The 19,568-nt window shown below is 39.8% G+C and overlaps 1 protein-coding gene across 4 annotated transcripts in view; it reads right to left on the bottom strand.

Annotated features, from left to right (window-relative positions):
• Nucleotides 1–10: 10 nt before the first annotated feature.
• Nucleotides 11–19,568, bottom strand: part of BRWD1 (bromodomain and WD repeat domain containing 1) — a 124,477-nt gene continuing 104,919 nt past the window's right edge. For 3 of the 4 annotated variants that reach the window (XM_041735251.1, XM_041735249.1, XM_041735248.1), the window contains 4 exons: nucleotides 18,701–18,865; nucleotides 15,730–16,641; nucleotides 13,815–14,735; nucleotides 11–3,585 (listed from right to left, as the gene is read on the bottom strand). In XM_041735251.1, coding sequence (XP_041591185.1) covers nucleotides 3,197–3,585; nucleotides 13,815–14,735; nucleotides 15,730–16,641; nucleotides 18,701–18,865 — 2,387 coding nt within the window. In that variant the 3' untranslated portion in view covers nucleotides 11–3,196. Of the gene's footprint in view, nucleotides 3,586–10,735; nucleotides 14,736–15,729; nucleotides 16,642–18,700; nucleotides 18,866–19,568 lie in introns of those variants that run through there. The other variant, XM_041735250.1, reaches the window with a different exon arrangement.

Here is a 19,568-nt window from a genome sequence, read left to right as displayed (position 1 = left end):
CGCTTCGTGGTGGTATAAAATGCGACTTTTACTGCGGCAATAAGAATTTCACATTTCAAAAGCGGATGATTGTCAAGCCGATCCGGAAGAGTTCATGAGAATGCAAAAATAGTTACTTTTTTTTTTTTTTAAAACGTGGCCGTTTCCGATACAAAATTTACTTCCGCCTTCTCCTCTTCGCTAATGAGCAAAGAATGCAGTTCTCGAATCGGCCTGTTCTTTAGAGCGCGCTGGGAGGCGGAGTGTGCGGGGCGGCGGCCGCGCCCGCCCGAGCCAAGGGCCGCGTCCAGGACTCCTGGCCGTGAAACGTAAAAATCCCTTCCCGTTGGCTTTGCACCGAAAACAGAGGACACGGTGCAGCACTGCGCCACACAGGGCAGCACTGCGGAGCACTGTGCAACACTGCGCAGCACCGTGCAACACTGTGCGGCACTGCGGAGCACCGTGCAACACTGCGCAGCACCGTGCAACACTGTGCGGCACTGCGCAGCACCGTGCAACACTGCGCAGCACCGTGCAACACTGCGCAGCACTGCAGCACTGCGCAGCACTGTGCAACACTGCATCACTGCGCAAAACTGTGCATCACTGAGCAGCACTGCCCCGACCTGCCGAGTGCTCGTCTGGGGTCAGGCAGGGCTGCTTGAGGTATTCAGAAGAAATCTCCGAAAGCTGCTACAAGTACCTTGCTTTGAGACGTGGAGAAATAGTATCAACAAGAACATTTACATTAAATCCGCCTTAGCGATTTTACATATTACTGCAAAATAAAGATTCGGGTTTTGAAGCAGAATTTGAACATGTAAGCATCAACAGTACATGACCAAATTGCAATCCGGTGAGAGCTTAGGAAACCTGGTGTGTAGCTAGCTGTTAGCAAGATTACCAGGCTGATGTTTCTAAGCTGCATGGAGACTCCTGGGCTATTTTGTATTTTATAGGATGCCTGAATTGCAGAATAAAAAGGATGTTGATGTTTGGCTATCACGTTGTCTTAGTCCTTTTGTCGAGTAACTAACTTGTCATATTTATCAGTGAAATTTACCGCGATTTGATTTCACAATTACATTATGAAGAAATCATTTCTAGAAAGCTGATTGAAATTATGAGCAGGGTAATCATAATACATTTGGCCGTGATTTAAATTTTGTGTACACTTCAGAGTTTTACAATAATGTTAAGTTTTCAACAAATGCTACTTCATGCAGTTACAGTAAGTTTAGGCAAAGCACTTAAGGAGAAAAAAAAAAGGCAAACAGATGTTCAATTTAAACACTATACCAGCAGAGATTCTGTTATGAAAGAAGGCTGGTGACACCTTCTGGAAATTAACCCCATCACAGAACACTGTAAATTCAAAACAAATTATTTGATTACACAGAAACTGACAAATTTTGCAAAAAAGAATCTTAGCTGATATTTAAATATATTCATTTTATGGTATTTGTTGAGGATAGAACATCCCCAGTGAGAAATTTCTGTAGAATTAAGGGTAAATATGGGAGAGGAAATAGATTTAAACATTTCATTAGCAATCAAAAATCAAACCCCATGCGCCTAAAAATATTAGTTTATTAGGAATTCTTCCTTTCCTCACCTGTAGTAACAAGATACTGGTATCGGTATTTCAGATGAAAGTATATATTAACAGAGCAAAGGACACAGACTCTGTAGGTTAGAAATATTCCGGCTTATGCTAAGGGGAAGAAAAAAAAAAAAACAAAAACGACAAAACGCCTTTTTTTTTAAGCAGACATGCAACCACAAATTTCTCAAGTAATCTAGACACTTGGGTCTATCTGTATAACCAAAATATATGCATTACATTAGTCTTTTAATGAAAAAAAGAATAGAAACTCTTAGGTTTCTATATTTTACTTTTTTCAGATTTACACATGCAAATCATATATTAATATTCACAGATAATTTTAAATGGGAAAACAACTTGCTTCTAACAATTCACTTTTTCAATAGCATGTTACTGTGTTAAAAAAGGTTTAACAGTGCATTCATTTAATCTGGCGATCTTAACTTCAACAAATACCTGTTAACAAATTAAACCTCATTGCAAAGAATTCTTTACAGTATCAAGATCAGATTTTCTAATCCTAGCAAAGGCCACAATGGAAGAGCCAATACATGCTGCCATTAAGTTTGTTGTGATGAGACTGTAATTAATTTGCTAAAAGTGTTCATAAAGTACTAATTTTTAAGGTGCTGTAGAGAAATGTAAGAGGATGTCACTGTTATCATCCAAAAATATGACTGTTTTGATCTTCATCTGTACCTTTTCTAACTGATTAAACCTAAGACCTTGCCTATCATGAGGCACGTTTCGGCATCTCCGTAAATGCTGTTATGTGCAAGTAAAAATGAGGAAAAGAAGTTGTGATAGTCACATTCATTGCCTTCATAGAAAAATATATATTCCCTGAATTACTCGTATCAAGAGGTCACCATTCAGTATGAATTCCAATATTATAGACAAAATAAGACATTAATGGGTTTTCACTAATTGCCTGTTTCCCACTCTACTTCAGAGCTCGCGTATCACCATCCCCATCAATGAATCCCCAGGTCCTTCTAGTTTGCTTTTTGGCTTTTGAAGTTGTGAACTATAGGGGTTGGGTCTTTAATATTAAAGTATTTGCTTGGTCAAATAGGCTCAATGGCACTTCCTCTGGAAATGTGCCTACTTAGAGTTTTCCCTCTTACTTCTCAGTAATGACACCGTAGCCATGCTGGTCTGAATTTTTATTCTCTGATGCAGAACCCTCAAAATTAGCATTAGGTTGTGATGTTGACATTTTTTTTCAGGCCTTGAAGTTTTTGCTACAGACCCTGTGCATTTCCCATTATTTTCTTCCTCTAAGGAATCAAGATCTTTCCTCAACGCCCTTCCTTTCTGGAAAGGAACAGCCTTAGGACAGGCCACTTGTCTCTTCTTTCCACCTCTGCACTACAGGCTTCAACGTCTGTTCCCCCCTCAGATTCTCTGTAGTGGGTTTCTGTACAAAGGCTCCCTGGAAGGAAGGCTTCCTCCCACTGTGACCTGCTGGGTTATGGCTTTTAGAAAATCCCTGGAAAAGGTGCCAACGAGGGATTAACTTTGGCGCTCAGAGCAGAATGCAACCGCCAGTTTTCTTGTGGCCCCTGATTGCTTTCAAATCCCACTTCCACATTTCCATGGTCACTATTATGCGGTTTCTTTCCAGGATCTGAACCGCCTTAAAAAAGGCATTTTGCTATTAGTGTCTTCTAGCTCTTTTTCACTGTCAGAATTTCTGGTTGTATCATCCTCTTTATAAACACTCAGTAATTTTTTCTTAGCCGCAGCAGAAGCATTTCGATGGGGCAGCTTTCTGCTGCTCTTCCTAATCCAGACATTTTCTGGTCCTGAAATCGTTTCCTTTAGATTACTCATTATTTTTATTTTATTTGCAGCCACAGCGGCACATCTGCGGAGAACTTTCTCAGGCACCATGTTTGCTTTCAGAGTCTCACTAGGCATTTGCACTGCAGCCTTCTGATTATGCATGCATGTTCTCATTTTTGTATTGGGTTCTCTGTCTCTAGGAACAGATTCTGAAAAATGAGTGAAAGTTCATGTAAATGCAAAAACCTTGTTAACACAAGATTTTACAATTCCTCAATAACACATTCCTAAATGGTAAATTTTAAAACTACTCACATTGCTAAATAAGTAAAAAACTTAGGTGATTCTCATCAGTGAGTGATACTACATGTTCTTGACACTGAACCTCCTATTTCCTGATCAACAAAAGGAAGTCTCGGGTAGTTACGCCACCTGGCATACTTTCTAATCTGGAAGGACAACTGTCTCAACAGTATCAGGTTTGTGAGAATGTACCTTGAGCATCATAAAGCACTAAATTCTTGGTATCACTTCAGATATTCTCTGTTGAACTACTTTAGGATATTCAACAGGAGTTCTGAGATAATTTTCCTAGAACCTCAAAGAGAAGGCAATGCCATTATGACTATGCGGACGCGGCATCAGCTCTGCTTCAAGAAGGTCCCTGAAGTTTTCATCCCATCAGCCTTTAGTCAAAACACACATGAAGCAGTAGATAAAAAGGAACTGCCTGTTAGTTTTATCTAAAATACGGTTTTAGTCCTAGATCCATTTTTCATAACAAATTATTAAATCCTGGTTTCCTTACTATTCAAATATTTTCTGAGCTGGGTATATGCCAGGCATCGAGGGATCAGGATAAAGATTCTAAAACAAAGTCCACACATATTAACTTTACTTTCTGTAAAAACTAAAAGGGGGGGGGGCGGTATGGAGCGTGAGAAACGCACTTGAAAAACAGAACAGTCATGGGGCAAGAAAGCTTCCATTGAGAAGTGTTATTGTTGCTGAGCTAGGAACCTTGGAGGGATCCATCAGACAAAGGACAGGACGAAAGCCACTACGGAGAGGCAATTTTCCCAAGTGTGCCTTGGGATCCACGCTAGCTGTGCTGAGTGAGGAGCCACATGATGTGCCACATGATGATGCGCCCACCACTCCACGTTTAACAGCTTAGGTGGGCTCGAATCATTTTTATTTCTGCCAATGTCTCAAAGCCAGATTTTCAAACTTCAAATACAGGATCAATTAATACGCTTCTAGGGCAAAAGTGCGGGTGTTCTCCGCTTTTTGAAAGTTCACATTAAGCTCTTCGCTTTTACAAAAGACCTACTTGGTTTTGCTAGCCACAAAAGAAATTGAAGAGGATTTCCATTAACACACACAAAGGTGGGGGCAATATGGCATTTGGTGTTGGTTTTTCAGGGAGCCTCTACAGAGGCAGCACACACCTGAACAAAGAGCAGCCCACCAAGCTCCTCCCCCTGCCACCAGAGCTCTTGAACTGTCTGAGCATCTGGGCTTCATCCACACTGATTTCGTGCATCCGTTAGTGAAGATGTGTCCTAAGGTATCAGTGCAACCAGAGGTGACTTTTCAGGGTCTGCAAATAAATGCCTTCCAATTTTTTTTTCCATATACATTAATGGTAATTGCATCTTTGCTTTATGCCATTTTGGCTTATGAAGTTTCACAGGAATGCCCCACTTCTAGGTAGCAGGCAAAACCTGTATTTCTTGATAAAAATGCACCCGGTGTCCATCAGCCCCCGAATGCTAGGCCTTTATCTGTTGGCAACCTAGCCTTGGGGACATTAAGTCAAACTATGTAAAATGGCTTTAAAGGTACACAAGCTGGGGGGTTGGGAGGGGTGGGAGGTGGGTTTGTGGGACCCCACCTCGTTTGTAGACATTCAGCCATTGGTAAAAACAGGCTAAGACCTCTCAGATACCACACTCCACATCTGGACTCTGCCACTTGTGCCCTTTCACCACTAAGGACGAGAAAATAAGGACCCATTGTGTCAGCTCTCGAGTGATGCTATTATTCTATCGCAGTGAAGCTCCCAACCACCACCAACCTTCCTAGTTTTTCCTTTAAGAACGGAGAGGTTTGCCCTTCTGCCACCAAGCAAGCATAAATGAGTACAGGTGAAAATGGGCTTCCGTCGATTGACATGTTCATTAATTGAGACTTGAGAAAAAGTCTTCTGCTCTCGAAAGGGAAAGCCCTTCAGATTTTTTAAGTCTGAAAAAACGGACTTCAAAGATGTGCCTCTGCTTTCTCCAAGACACGTTAAGAGTTCTCCCAAAGGAGGTCAGGAACTAAGTACAAAAAGCAACCCCCCACAAGCACATCAGTCCCTTCTGCCAATTAAGTGACTTCTATACTTCTCCCTTCTGAAATTCTATTTCTAAGGGGAACACGTCTTGTTCAACGTAGGTCATCAGGCATTGCAAAAATGGCATTTTCACGGGCTAAGCTCATCATCACACACTGCTGGGCAGCACAGCCTCCCCCGCCTGGCTGGGCTCTGCGCGGTCACTTGCACAAGCAGCAGAGACCATGAGTACAGCAGCCCACGGAGTTTTACTTCGAAGGGCCTTTGCTCAGGAATGTTTAAATCACAAACTAAGGTCTCTGCAAAGTAACTCTAGATCCAAAGCGACAGTTTAGCACATTAAATCAATGTTAGGCAAATACTGGAATGTGAAGTAATATGCTATGACAGACAAAAGTTCTTGTAAATACATAACAAAATTAGGGTGAAATGTGACTTACAAAGGACGAGGATACACCAGCATCGCTCAACTACATCCGCTTGCATGCTGCAACCACACTAGAAGTAGATAACCAAGTTCATTCCCAACAACATACCCAGTTAGAGATAAAATCCTATCACAAGCAAACACTTCTGTGGATCAAAAGGACTTAAGTGGCATCAACTAACTCCTTTTTGATGTACTAACACAATTTAGGAACCCAGTAAATACTAACCCTAACTCATTTTAATAAATGCTTATTTGTAATCCAAAATAAGGGAAAACAGTTAAGATTCTACAGAAGAAAATCTAAGTAGGCCTTTTAAAGTCCTTTAAGAAAATCTGACCTTCAAATATCTGAACTAGGTCAAGGGCGGGGAGATAGGCGAGTCAGTTCTGTTGTGCACAGCCACGCAACCTGATGAAGCTCTAAGTCTAGGCTCAGACCTCAAATGGGAATGTCACAGGATAAGGACAAAAGCAATCTGAGGAAGACAGAAGAGTGACAGTGTGGGAAATTAAAAAAAATAATAATGCATACATATAAGTCAGCGTTAATTTTATTACTGAGAACTTGGTAAATTATAAAGTGCTTTTATTCCCCTTGAGCAAACTACAGTTTTTAGAAATATATACAGGATCATTCAGCGTTAGAGAGTAGTCCAATTTATGTGTTAGGGCACAAGCTCAAAACTTCTGGAGGATACTGCTCTAACAATACATTTGTGATAGCGTCACTTAATACTAACAAGTCAGGGGATCCCTGGGTGGCGCAGCGGTTTGGCGCCTGCCTTTGGCCCAGGGCGCGATCCTGGAGACCCGGGATCGAATCCCACGTCAGGCTCCCGGTGCATGGAGCCTGCTTCTCTCCCTCTGCCTATGTCTCTGCCTCTCTCTCTGTGACTATAATAAATAAATAAAAATTAAAAAAAAAAAACTAACAAGTCAGTACAATCCCCCAAGTCCTACTGTCCCAGATGGTGTTGGTCAGTCACGGGGTTGGGAGCAATGAGAGCTTGAGGCATTGCTGCTTCCCTATAAATAATTCCCTACTTGGGTATGGCGGCAACCTCCTTCACAGAGTAAAACTTTGCATGGGTAGTAGTACTCCATCACAGTTTACCCAGATGACCACTTTAAATTGTATCACTGTGTTCTAAGACGGTCTGGTGAAGAGAAACTTGGATGCAGACATTACAGTTTTGACTCAGAGCAATTATCTCTAGTTTTTATATTTTAAGGACTTATCATATTCCAATTACACTTAATACAAAGTTGTTCTCCTAAATCCAAAATAAACTTCCCATCATTGCTGTAGAAGCATGAGAATTTTTAATCTCATCAGAATTTTCACTGGAATATTATTTTTTTCCATTGGCATATTAAAAACAAATATGAGAATGGCAAAAGGTGAAAGCATGTCTGAATCAAAATGAAAATGTACTGGCCTATTTCACATACTTTTGAAGTACTGACATCACTGGCTGCTGTGGCTGGTGATAAATCCACAGAGGGGAAACCTTTTAGTTGCAAATCATGGTAACCTCTCTCAAGTAAGGCTTTTCGGAGCTGGTTTAAGATGACTTCTTCCTTCTCTGCCCTTCACTGATAAGCAATGAAATGATCAAAACTCAGGAAGCAAACAGCATTATCACAGATATTCATCCCTCCAAAAGCACAAGTTTCCAAAAAGATTCCATACGCTGGGAAGTCTCTTTAGAGGGTAACTGTAGGCTAACAGGTTTTCTGTTAATCCCCCGATGCTTTTCTCTTTTCTGGGGGAGTTGAACACTGGAGTTAACACTGAGAAGTCAGCTTCTACAGTAATAGCCACCTCAGGTCAGGAGATGGTCTGAAATAATTCCATAATCAAGACTTGTTCCTCACTAGCTTGGTCACTTTTATGGCTGAAGAGATGAACTTAAATTCATCCGTTAAGTCTTCCCACACACTCAGTGATGGGCACCACAGAACTTGTGCTTTGCTTCAACAGCTAATAGCTCATCACTCTACAGCCATCGCTCATCCCCAGGAAAGTTGTTAATGGCCATTCTTATTCTCAGAGACTTGTGATGGCCACTGCAATTTTTTTTTTCTAAAAATCTGATAATACCTTTATGAAGTGTGAATCCAGTAATCTTGTATCTGTTTAATGAACTTTTTTCTAAATTTAAATTTAACATACAGTGCAAATATTGGTTTCTGAGTTTAATGAAGTTTCTGAGAGATCTCAGAGCATTTCAAACCATTGGGCAGGATAAGGTATCAGAATAAACACTGATTTCCAATCTACTTTATTACTTCCCTAATGAAAAGCATCAGGGCACAGGTAATCCAAGGACAACCCCCTTTCAGGCCCATCTTTCAACTCCCTTCAGTCCCCTTGGCCCATATGACACAGTGTGGCCCTACATTCTGCGTGCATGATAAAGAATCACAAATGGACAAAGGCTTGAGGTAAGATAGAGCTGTTTAAGAGTAAAGATGAGTTAGTTGCAAAGGAAATCGATTGCCTATTGCAGACTTTATAGAATTAATCAGCTAGAAGGCTTGAAATCTTTTAAAAAAATGTTAGGGTAACAAAACTAAATTTATTATACTCTATTTTAGTTAGTAATTGATTTTAAAAATAAAACTGATCCGTAGATGACAACAGAGAGTCAGATGTGGCAATGAGTTAATTTAGAAAAGTTTGAGAGATCTTGTGCAGAAGTGGGAAATCAAAGATTTGCCTTTTTGTCCCGCGCCAGTGAAACAGAATTTCACAGGTGAACTGAATGTGTGCACAAAGGCTAATGACTAAGACTGAATTAACACCTAGAAAATCACCTTCAATATATTAAAAATGAGACTGTTTAACCACTGATCAAAGAGGTTAAAAAAAAAAAAAGAGGTAATAACTTCTAAATAACATTCCTGTAGACCAGGCTGCTGCCGTCCATGCAAACTGTAACTGGTTGTCTCGTTTCACTTAGGGAAGTCAGAACGCCTCTTTAGGAGTCCAGATTCCCATGAAAGGTTTAATGAATGACAAAACTTACCTTAAAATTAACTTAAAAACTAAAGCGTGACCAGAAAACAGGCTGAAACACTGATAATTAAATTCAATGAAACTATAGATATCTATGACAAATATATATCCTACAGTTACTTACATGCTGCTAAAGACGAGCCTGCAGATTTGTAAGACCCAAGTGTTTTAACTGCCCCCATCCAACCTCCCTACATCAGATCCGTACAAGCGGTCCTTGAGGAGACACCAAGTAAAGAATTGGTATTTTTCTACCATATTCACAGTGTAGTAAGGAAACAGGTTGGCACATTATTAGAGACTAGTGAAAATCTCCCAACTTTGAGAATTCCCACATACTCTTAGGCAACATTTATAATTTAAGAAAAAAGCTACAACAATCTTATTTAAAAAGTGAGAAAAGACAACACAGCCCTCACCATTATAGTCTTTACATTTTAATCCTCTCCATTAATTCACAATTTTTGAGCTACCAAGTGGTATTAGCACTTACTAATCTAGTTGGACTAGATTTTTCCACAATATTCCATTTTCTCCCTAGCGTTGACATGTCTTACTTGGTTTGGTCTTTGTTCCCAAATACTACAATCAGAGACAGTCTTTAAACAGTGACATTGCAAATTTCTTATGGTTTCTGCTTTATTACATCCTGTTATCCACAGAAGAAGTTGAGATGGACTTACAAAATCATTAATGGAAAGTTCTTCTGCAGGGAGGGTGCTGTGTCGCACTACATCATACCAGAAGACAACTCAACCACAATTTCCATACAACGTAAGACACTTAAGTGTTTGTAGACAACTCCAAGATGCTGAATAAAGGAAATATGCTGACTTAACATGGATGAAAAGGATGGAGCTGGTATTTCAGCTATAAAGGGCAAGGCAAACAGACCTTTTCTAGCCATTTAAAAATTACTCAAAAAAAAAAAAATCAATACAGTTTGAGTAGAAAAGAAAACCAAAAATACTGTAAGCACCTTGAGCAATGTTCTCACATTCTAATACACAAACCTCTCATTTTTTTTTTCCAGGTGGCACAAATTCAATGTGTCTGACAAGAGACTGAAGTCCTTTCAATGTAGTTTTTAAAACAAAACACTAAAGTTAATAAATTCTACATTCTGATTATTCTAAAGAAAAAAAGGCTAGAAGAGGGACAGGGAATGTAGTATGAACCCAACGCTGTTCTAAGAATTTTTACCTAAGATGTCATCAACCAATAGTGTGAAGATTTAGTGACATGCTTTATTATTTTTGGACACCAATACCTGCAAGGTGACATTTTTACTGGCTTGTTTCATACCTCCTTTTTCATTTGCAATTCTAGGTTTTGAAGTGCCTTTTCCCCAAATCTAAGTTCTTTCTCCCAATTTTCATGCTATAAAACTAATTTGCTTTTTAGATACAACACTCTACCACTTAGATGAAACTTCTGTGTTGTAACATAGAAGCTGTGAGTAAATGCTTTATCATTCTTTCCAAGAAATCATTACACTGAGAAAGGATTTAATCAGAGATTTTCCCCTAAAATAAAAAAGGGAGAATGACCACCCTAACAATGATGTGAAAACGGTATACCTTCACTTTTATTCAGAAGTTACTATACATTGCGGGTATGCCCTTTCAAAGTTAAGTCTGATATGAAAAAAAAAAAAAAAGCTCTTTTAAACCTCACCTATTTTTTAAATGTTTGACACCTTTTTTTCTTAATAGTCTGTCTTTCAAAGGAATCAAAACTCAAATCTAAACACCTCAGCCCTTTTTTTCAACCATAAATGAATAAAATCATAGGACTTTGGACATACACAACCACAGCAGTTTTTTCTTGTTGTTCATATATACCATTAAGTGACTTCAAGTGCAATGAAAAGCTATAGCACTTACTTCCAGATCAGTTCACATTCAATCTGCAAGCTTTTGTCTCTTTTCACAAGAAAATACAAACTGATCCCAAACACATTAAAGTACATCCGTGCATTAAATCCCTGCGCATTTCGCATAAAGAGAAGTAGAAAAAAAGTCAAACATGTTCTAGTGCTCAATGTAAACATTTTTGAACTATTAATTATTTATTAATTTTCCTTAAAGTACTTAGGAGTGTGTGTCACATATTCAAAGTTAACCTTAGGAATAGCACCATGACCAAAAAAACCCATAAAAATGATTCTCACTATAATCCCTTAGTTTTACTTCAGAACATGAGAAGCTACCATTGCCAACCATGCCTTCAAACTCACGAGGCCAAATTCTTGTTTTTTTTTACCCAGATGAAACCCAAAATACAGACTTCTGTACACAACGGTCTAACCATTTTGGACAAAAAGAAAAATTAATAATTGGCTGACTGGCCAATCTATGACCAGTTAATTCAGTCCAAAAGATAAGAATAGTTCTACTGATGAAGCCTAAATGATCAAAGTCTCATTTTACCTAAAGAATTTATGTATTTATGAACATATTCTACGTTTTATTTATGGATTTTTTTGGTACCTTTTTGCAGATGATGGTAAACATGGAGTTATAACCCTGAGAATAGATATAAAACAGAGAAGCTTTAGAAGAGTTTAAATAAATTAATGGATAGGCTATCTATCACCATTGCTTAAAACTAGGGAAGTAAAGAACATTCCATTAATGTTTTCAGGTCAATAGTCAAGGACAATTCTCCTGAATCACTCTCTTTACTATACACTTAACACGAGCTTTATAAGAAGAGCATCATAGTTTTGAAGTGGTGATAGCTCTCTAAACAACCAAGGGAAGGGTAGGTCTCTCCCATCTATCTCAGTTGGTTATGTCCAAAAACAGCCTTCCCCTTACATTAAAGTACAGAAGTACCTCCTGCCATGTCGAATGGAATAGATAACTGCAAAGTAACAACACTTGAGAACATTCTCTAACACTGACACCAGTGTCTGATGCTTTTCCATACCTGACACCTTCAGGATACACAGGAGAAAAGGGTTAATTTTGTCTGAAACCAAACACAGGGCCAATAAATAACAAAGGTGGGAGTACTGTAACATACTCCTCAGCTACAAAATATGTAAACCATTTGAATCAAGTCCATCTTCAGGCACAAACAAGCTAGGAATGGCCACCTACACTGTATGGAGTAGCACAACCTATCACGCATAAATATTTGGCTCGAAAATAAGTGTACTTATTTGATGTATTTGATGTGATAGAAGTTTCATTTTAAATGGATTCCAAAATTATTTTCCCACAACACATGACAGTTTCTTAAGATTTAAACTAGAGGTCACTAGTAAAGATACACTTAGTTGCCCCCGCAAAGAATGCCTGGGATTGCACATGGCAGCAGTAAGCTAAAACAAAGAGATGGAGAATGACATTGAACTATTTTCCTATATAGAGGAGATTTGCGATTGCACTCTTAACAGAACTCAACTCTAATCTCAATGGAAATGGGGGGAAACTACATATAATTTAAATACTCTCTTGGCCCTGCACACTCTATTAAAGAACACACTTTTCCTAAATCTAAGGCACACAAACTCCTCTATTTCACAGAGTAAGACTATGGAAGACCAAGATTTTGGTTAAATCCCTTACATAGAAACCAGGAGATCTTGGAAAGACAAATTATATAGTATTCTGTTAGTGCACAATTCAAAAGAAAATGCTAGGACTATGGTCGGGGCCTTACAGGTTTAAAATATACAATCAAAACATTTTAAAAAATAATTTACCAGCACTTTATAAATTCAAGTTTATAAAATAAAAGTGATGATATTTTCCTTAAAAATAAAGAAAAAGAGAGAAAAGAACCAACAGCATTTGGAAAGAAACCATTTCAATGAAAATGACCATATCTGGTATAATGCATTCTGCTCAAGTAGCCAGGGAAAGAAAAAAAGAAAAAAAAAAAAAAAAGTGGTAGGTACCTCGCCTACTAATCATGGTTACACCTCCCATGATTGTAATGTCAGTATGCACATAATATTCATGAAGAATCTGTAAACATAGGTCATGTGAAATTGTTTTACTACAACAGGACAGGGGTTAGAAACTACCACCTCTTGAAGCATTCAGAAAGTAACTGCGTGACACTTGCTACCATGAAAGTAATGCTTATCGGTTTTGATAACCAGGATGTCTAGTGTTGAACAGATTTCAAATTCTTGCTATCTGTAGTTAAATACTGTCAAAGTAGATCTGCCCCCAAAATGAAGCATATTTTGGCACCTGTGCTGAGCGCTGCTACAAAGGCAAGCAAGTGCAAATAAAAATAACAGTCATGATTTAGTCACATTCATAACTTTTCATAGAAAAATATAAATATATTCCCTGAATTGTAGGACAAAAAATAATTTCAACAGCCCACTTTCACCATAAATTCCAGTCCATTTCCTCTTTCAATGAACTGGTTTTCTCTCAAGGTCATAAGGTGCAATCATCAAAATCTAACACATTTTCTAAGCTTCTGTCGTCATCCCCATCATGGTATCTCACGGTCCTTCTGCCCTGATTTCTCGTTTTTATTTTCGAACGTCGAAGACCTCTTTTTGATTTTGCATAGTCCAAGTCCTCCCAGTCGTTATCGTCCACACTTAGCCTAGGCCTTTTGCTCTGTCTCTGTCGCCTCGCACCTCTAGATGCTGCGGCTGTACAAGCTTTACCTTTTCTCACCGCTTTTGCTTTTCCTCTCGTTTTCCTCTTTTTGGTTTTCGCATCCTTGGCACAGTCCACGTCTGATTCAGTCACAGACACCAACTCGGAGTCGGATTTGGGGCCAGGGTCAGGCCCAGGCTGGGAAGCACCTGCTGTTTCAGCCCGCACGCCCTCCTCGGGCTCAGAATGCAGCCGCTTCCGCCTCACCTCTGCCTCGGCAGCCTGCGACGCCCGCAGCACTTTGGTCTTGCTGAACGGGGCCTTCCCGTAGGTCCTGAGCCTCCTGCCGTTCCACCTGCGCAGCCCGTAATTCAGGTCCTCCTCGAACGTATTCTCTGCGGTAGCTTTCTGCACCAAAGCAGATTCTGAAGGACATTTTCTATCCATCTCACCCCCTGGAATATGGCTTTTTGACTCTTCCTCTGAAGACCCAATCGAGGAATTCTTTGTGTCAGAAGGTCCAACATTTGTTCTGAGACTCTTGCTGTGCCTCTTCTTATGGTCGGGGCTCAGCAGACCTTCGGAGTCCGAGTCTCCATTTACAAACGGACGAATACTCTTCGCACTGCCTTCCGAGTCCGCTTCAGGTGGCCTCCCTTCACAGGCACACTTCTCATTTGGCACTTCACAGTTTACGTCTCCCTCAGAATCACTCACCGTCTTCTTCGCTGTGGCACCTGCAGAATGGAGGGGCTTCTTCCTTCCATTTTTGCTTCTAGTACACATGCTTTCTAAGCAGCCATCTTCCACGTCACTCATGAGCTTAATCTTACTGGCAGCAGTAGTTGCACATCTTCGAGGAGTCCTGAGGAGACCCATTCTGGGTTTTGATGACTTCTTAACCACCTTTGAGTTGCTGTCTGAGTCACTGGAACAGACCCTTTTCCTGGAAACTTTTCTGCTCTGACCATGGTCCTGTGATGTAGAATCTAGAAATTAAAAATTATAAGTATTTCTTTAATCTCCAAGAGTATGTGTAAAGGAATTAAACGCTCAACATGTTAAACAATGGAAGTCCAGAATTCCTCCTGGAAGGAGGATAGCAGTGAATGCTGGGGCTCGTAATGCCTCAGAGCAGTGACCTCTGTGCCACCTCAGCACCAGTCACTGCCCATTAGTAACCCCCCCCGCCCCAGGTCCTGCTATTGACACACACGGGACACTTGAACAAATTATCTACATGAATAACATGAATACAGACTAAACTCTCTTCACCTAGGCAGTAAGGTACGCTAACTAATCACTCTCCACGTCTCTGAAACTTGTGTTCACTTCTCAAGTTCCAATCGCACCAACACCTTTAATCTTAGTTTCAGCTGCCTCCTGCTCTTCCATAGTTTTCATCAGCCTCACCTACCAAGGCACAGTCTTAAATAATCAAGTGATCTTCACTCCTCTGCCCCAGAGTTATGATGAGTAAAGTGGACAATAATACTAACCTAACAACCTTCTCAGAAAAGATATGAAGACTGAACTAGCTAGTATGTGCAAGCACGGGGAACAGCTTCCTGCCCTACAGAGCAGCTCGGTGGCCACTCTGCTGGTGAGCTGCTAATTCTTACTCAGACATCCCTCCCAGGCAGACAGTCCTACCCTTTTCTTTCCTCTTCCGAAACTGGTAACACCACAGCTTGTAAAGGTACTTTGCCTCTGCTTTTCTGAAACCCACACCCACTACAAGACGTGAGATCTTACTAGATAATAACTGTTTGGCCAAGATTGCCTGTTATGTGAATAAAACTAAACATACTTAACAACCAGGTACACATGCACACAGATCAAGGATGCACAGAGAAGACTGAGAATGCACAGGGTGGACAGAAAACTGGCAAAGAAAAGTTTCATGGGGAAAAACAGTGTATGCTAAGGAGAGAAAAACAGTGAGAACATGTCAGTGAACCAAGGTTACATGTTTTGAATTACCTTTCATAAAATTGTTTGGTTTTTCTTTTGTTTTGTCATCCTCTGAATCCAAATCAGTCTCAGATACATGATCTGAGAAGCAATGGGACCCAGCAGTGGGTTCACACTTCGAACCCCCTCTAATCAGGGTCGCTTCCATTCTGTGACAGCTGCCATCTTCTCTATCTTGCTCTTCAGATTCAGAGTCCTCTGAGTCACTGAAGATCTTTGCTTTCTTAAGGAAAGCAAGATTCTTGCGGCCTGTGTTGTATTTCCTACCGACATACTTTCTTGGTTCAGAATCTGCTTCCTCTTCTTCCTCTGAGGCACTCTCAGCCTTAAGTTTCTGCCCAGATGTGGATGGACCAGCAGTTCTGTTATGTACGTTATCTGAATCATGACTTTTAGAATCTTCCTCAGAGGACTCTATTTTAAGAAATTTTGTTTTAGAAGTTGCTGGAGTATGTGACTTATAACCATTGGCATGCCAATTTTTGCGGGCTACTCGCAAATCACTTTCTGACTCTGAATCCCCATTTTCAGACTCATTCACAGTATTCTGGGCAGCATGAGAACTGGCCAGTGGTGATGGCTGATTTCGATCTTTCAGATCCTCTTCTTCAATCTCTGACTTTAAGCTCTGATCATCTTCAGAATTGTGTAATAACTTTTTTCTAGCCACAGCAGAAGCATTACGGTGAGGCAGCTTACGTCCAGAACAGACACTTTCAGAGCTGGAGTTCTCCTCCACGTCACTCATTAGTTTTATCTTATTGGCAGCCACAGCAGCACACTTCCGGAGCACCTTCCGGTTATTTCCAGCCCTGGCTTTCAGACTTTCACCAGTCTCCAATGAATTGTTATCCGAGTCACTTAAATAGACTCTCTTTCGAGTGGCTTTTTTGCCACAACCATTCTCTAAAGAAACTGGACCTAGAAATAAAGTAGCAATAAGATTAAAAAGCTCTTCCTTATTTCAACATGTTTAATGAATTGATTCTTTTAGAACTGTTTTTCTCTCTTAATGCCAAAACAGATCTCCCTTCTAAATCTAAAAAGCCCTAAGGATGGGGGTGTTCTGGGTGTTTCAAGTTAAGTATCCAATTCTTGATTTTGGCTGAGGTCATGATCTCAAGGTTGTGAGATCGAGCCCTGCTGTGTGCTGGGCGTGGAGCCTATGTAAGATTCTCTCTCCCCTTCTCCCTACCCTAGCTCAAGCGTTCTTTTTTTCAAAAAAAAAAAAAAAAAAGGAAAGAAAAGAAAAAGAAAGCCCAAAGGATGGAAAGGATGGAAGAAAAGAGAGCTCTCAGAACAAACCCACACATATATGGTCAATTAATTTACAACAGAAAAAGCAAGAATATACAATGGAGAAAGTACAGTCTCTTCAATAAACAGTGCTGGAAAAACCAGACAGCCAACATGCAAAAGAATGAAATGAGAGTACTATCATTCACATACACAAAAATTAACACAAAATGGATTTAAAACTTGAATGTAAGATCTAAAACCACAAACCTCCTTGCCAATGTTTTTTTTTGGAACAAAAGTAAAGGCAATAAAATGACAAATAAACAAGTGGGACTATATCAAACTAAAAGCTTCTGCACAGCAAAAGAAATCATCAACAAAATAAAAAGGCAACCTACTGATATGCACAAATCACATGGTGATAAGGAGTTAATTAGTCAAAATAAAGAACTCATACAATTCACTAGGAAAAATAATTGGATTTAAAAATGCCGAGGATCTCAGGAGACATTTTTCAAAATACAGCACACAAATAGTCAACAAGAATGTGAAAGGATGTTCAACATCATCAACAAGGGAAATGCAGATAAAAAACCACAGTGTGATACGGTGTGATACCACCTCACACCTGTTAGAATGGCTGTCATCAAAAAGACAAGAAAAAGGTTGGCGAAGATGTAGAGAAAGGGGAACCCTCATGCACTGTGGGTGGGAATGCAAGCTGGTGCAGCCACTGTGGAAAACAGTATGGAGGTTCCGCAAAAAGTTAAAAACAGAGCTACCCTACGATCGATCCAGCAACTGCACTTCTGGGTATTTACCCAAAGAAAATTAAGCACTAATTTTTTTTTTTTTTTTAAGATTTTATGCATTTATTTATGAGAGACAGAGAGAGAGAGAGAGAGAGAGGCAGAGACACAGGCAGAGGGAGAAGCAGGCTCCATGCAGGGAGTCCAACGTGGGACTCAATCCTGCGTCTCCAGGATCAGGTCCTGGGCCAAAGGCAGCGCTAAACCGCTGAGCCACCGGGCTGCCCCTAAGCACTAATTTAAAAAGATATCTGCACCCCAATTTCATTGCAACATCATTTACAAAAGCCAAGATATGGAAATACCCTAAATGCCCATCGATGAATGAATGGAAAAGAAGATGCAGTATACACATACAATGGAATATTGGCCATAAAAAGGAATGGAACCTTGCTATTTCTGACAACATGGATGGACCTTGACGGTGTTATGGTGAGCGAAATAAGTCAACAGAGAAAGACAAATACTGTAGGATTTTCACTTACATGTGGAACCTACCACACAAAAAAACCAAGTTCACTGATACAGAGAACAGACTGGTGGGGGAAGGGGAGGTAAAGGGGGTCAAAAGGTACAAATTTCTAGTTATAAGTCACAGGGATGTAAGGTATAGCATGATGACTGTAGTTAAGCATATTTGAAAGTTGCTAGGGGTAAATCTTAAAAGTCCTAATCACAAGAAACAAAGAAAAACTTTATATATAGTAACTGATGGTAACTGTACTTATTGTTATCATTTTGCACTGTATACAAATATCAAATCGTTTGTTCTACCCCTGAAATATATGTCAATTATATCTATTTTTATAAAAACTAAAAAGAACATTTAACCATACATAGTAGATGTACTAAAACAATAAACCATTCCATGCTTAGCTTATGGATTCCCTTGATACACATTCCTCCAAAGTACCAACCACTGAGTCTCTTACCAGTTTTTCTTTGAGCAGCTCTGGTTCTGGTCACCCTGAGATTACTGCTTCTGGCCAGCCCACTACGTAAAGAAGATTCACGAGGTCTTGAACTCTCTTTGCTTTCCTCTGAACTATTTGAAGCTGATGATGAAGAGGTACCTAAGGAATCTTCCATTTCACTTTCTAAGAAAAATAAAACATCAACAGTTCTTCACACATATTTTGTCTTTACACACACAACTGACTAAAAGCACATTCTCAAAATACTCAGAAGTGATATTTTAAAAAAACTGTTTCAAAGAATAGCTCATAAAATTGTGGCATTAAAAAGTACTAAATCAGCACTCCAAATCAAGCTTGCTCTCTTCTTTCTGAAAGTAACATATTAATCCTGTACTGGATTCAGAAAATAGTTTATGTATTTCATAAACTTCTATTTAAAAATGTAACTAGCTTCCCCATCCACTTCTATCCTATGAGATCGGTATTTCCTGTAGGATAGACAACCGCTGAGTCCCATATCAGCAGACAGGCTTTCAGGCCTTTTGCTAGTAATGCCTATAACAGCACAGTAGTAGTACCACACACGTTTTCAGCTCAAGAGGTCATTTTTGCATGTTCCACCAGAAGGGGGGACAGGGGAGGGATAGAAAAAAACAAGATAAATAATTTAAATAGTACAGGTCACTTCTCCCTACTACCTTCACTGAATGAGTGCATGCTCCAACGTGAAAACTGCACAGGAATGTTTCCTGCTCTTTTGTCTACTCCATTCTTACACGTATCACAGAATGAGAGTTTCATAAAACTGAGTGGGAGCATGCTGTTAGAGATAAAATTTTGCTCCACAAATACAACCCAACTCCACATTAAAGAGAGTGGCTGC

This window comes from Vulpes lagopus, chromosome 20 (genome assembly GCF_018345385.1).
Source record: "Vulpes lagopus strain Blue_001 chromosome 20, ASM1834538v1, whole genome shotgun sequence".
Lineage (NCBI taxonomy): Eukaryota > Metazoa > Chordata > Mammalia > Carnivora > Canidae > Vulpes > Vulpes lagopus.
This window is presented reverse-complemented; position numbering and strand designations above follow the sequence as displayed.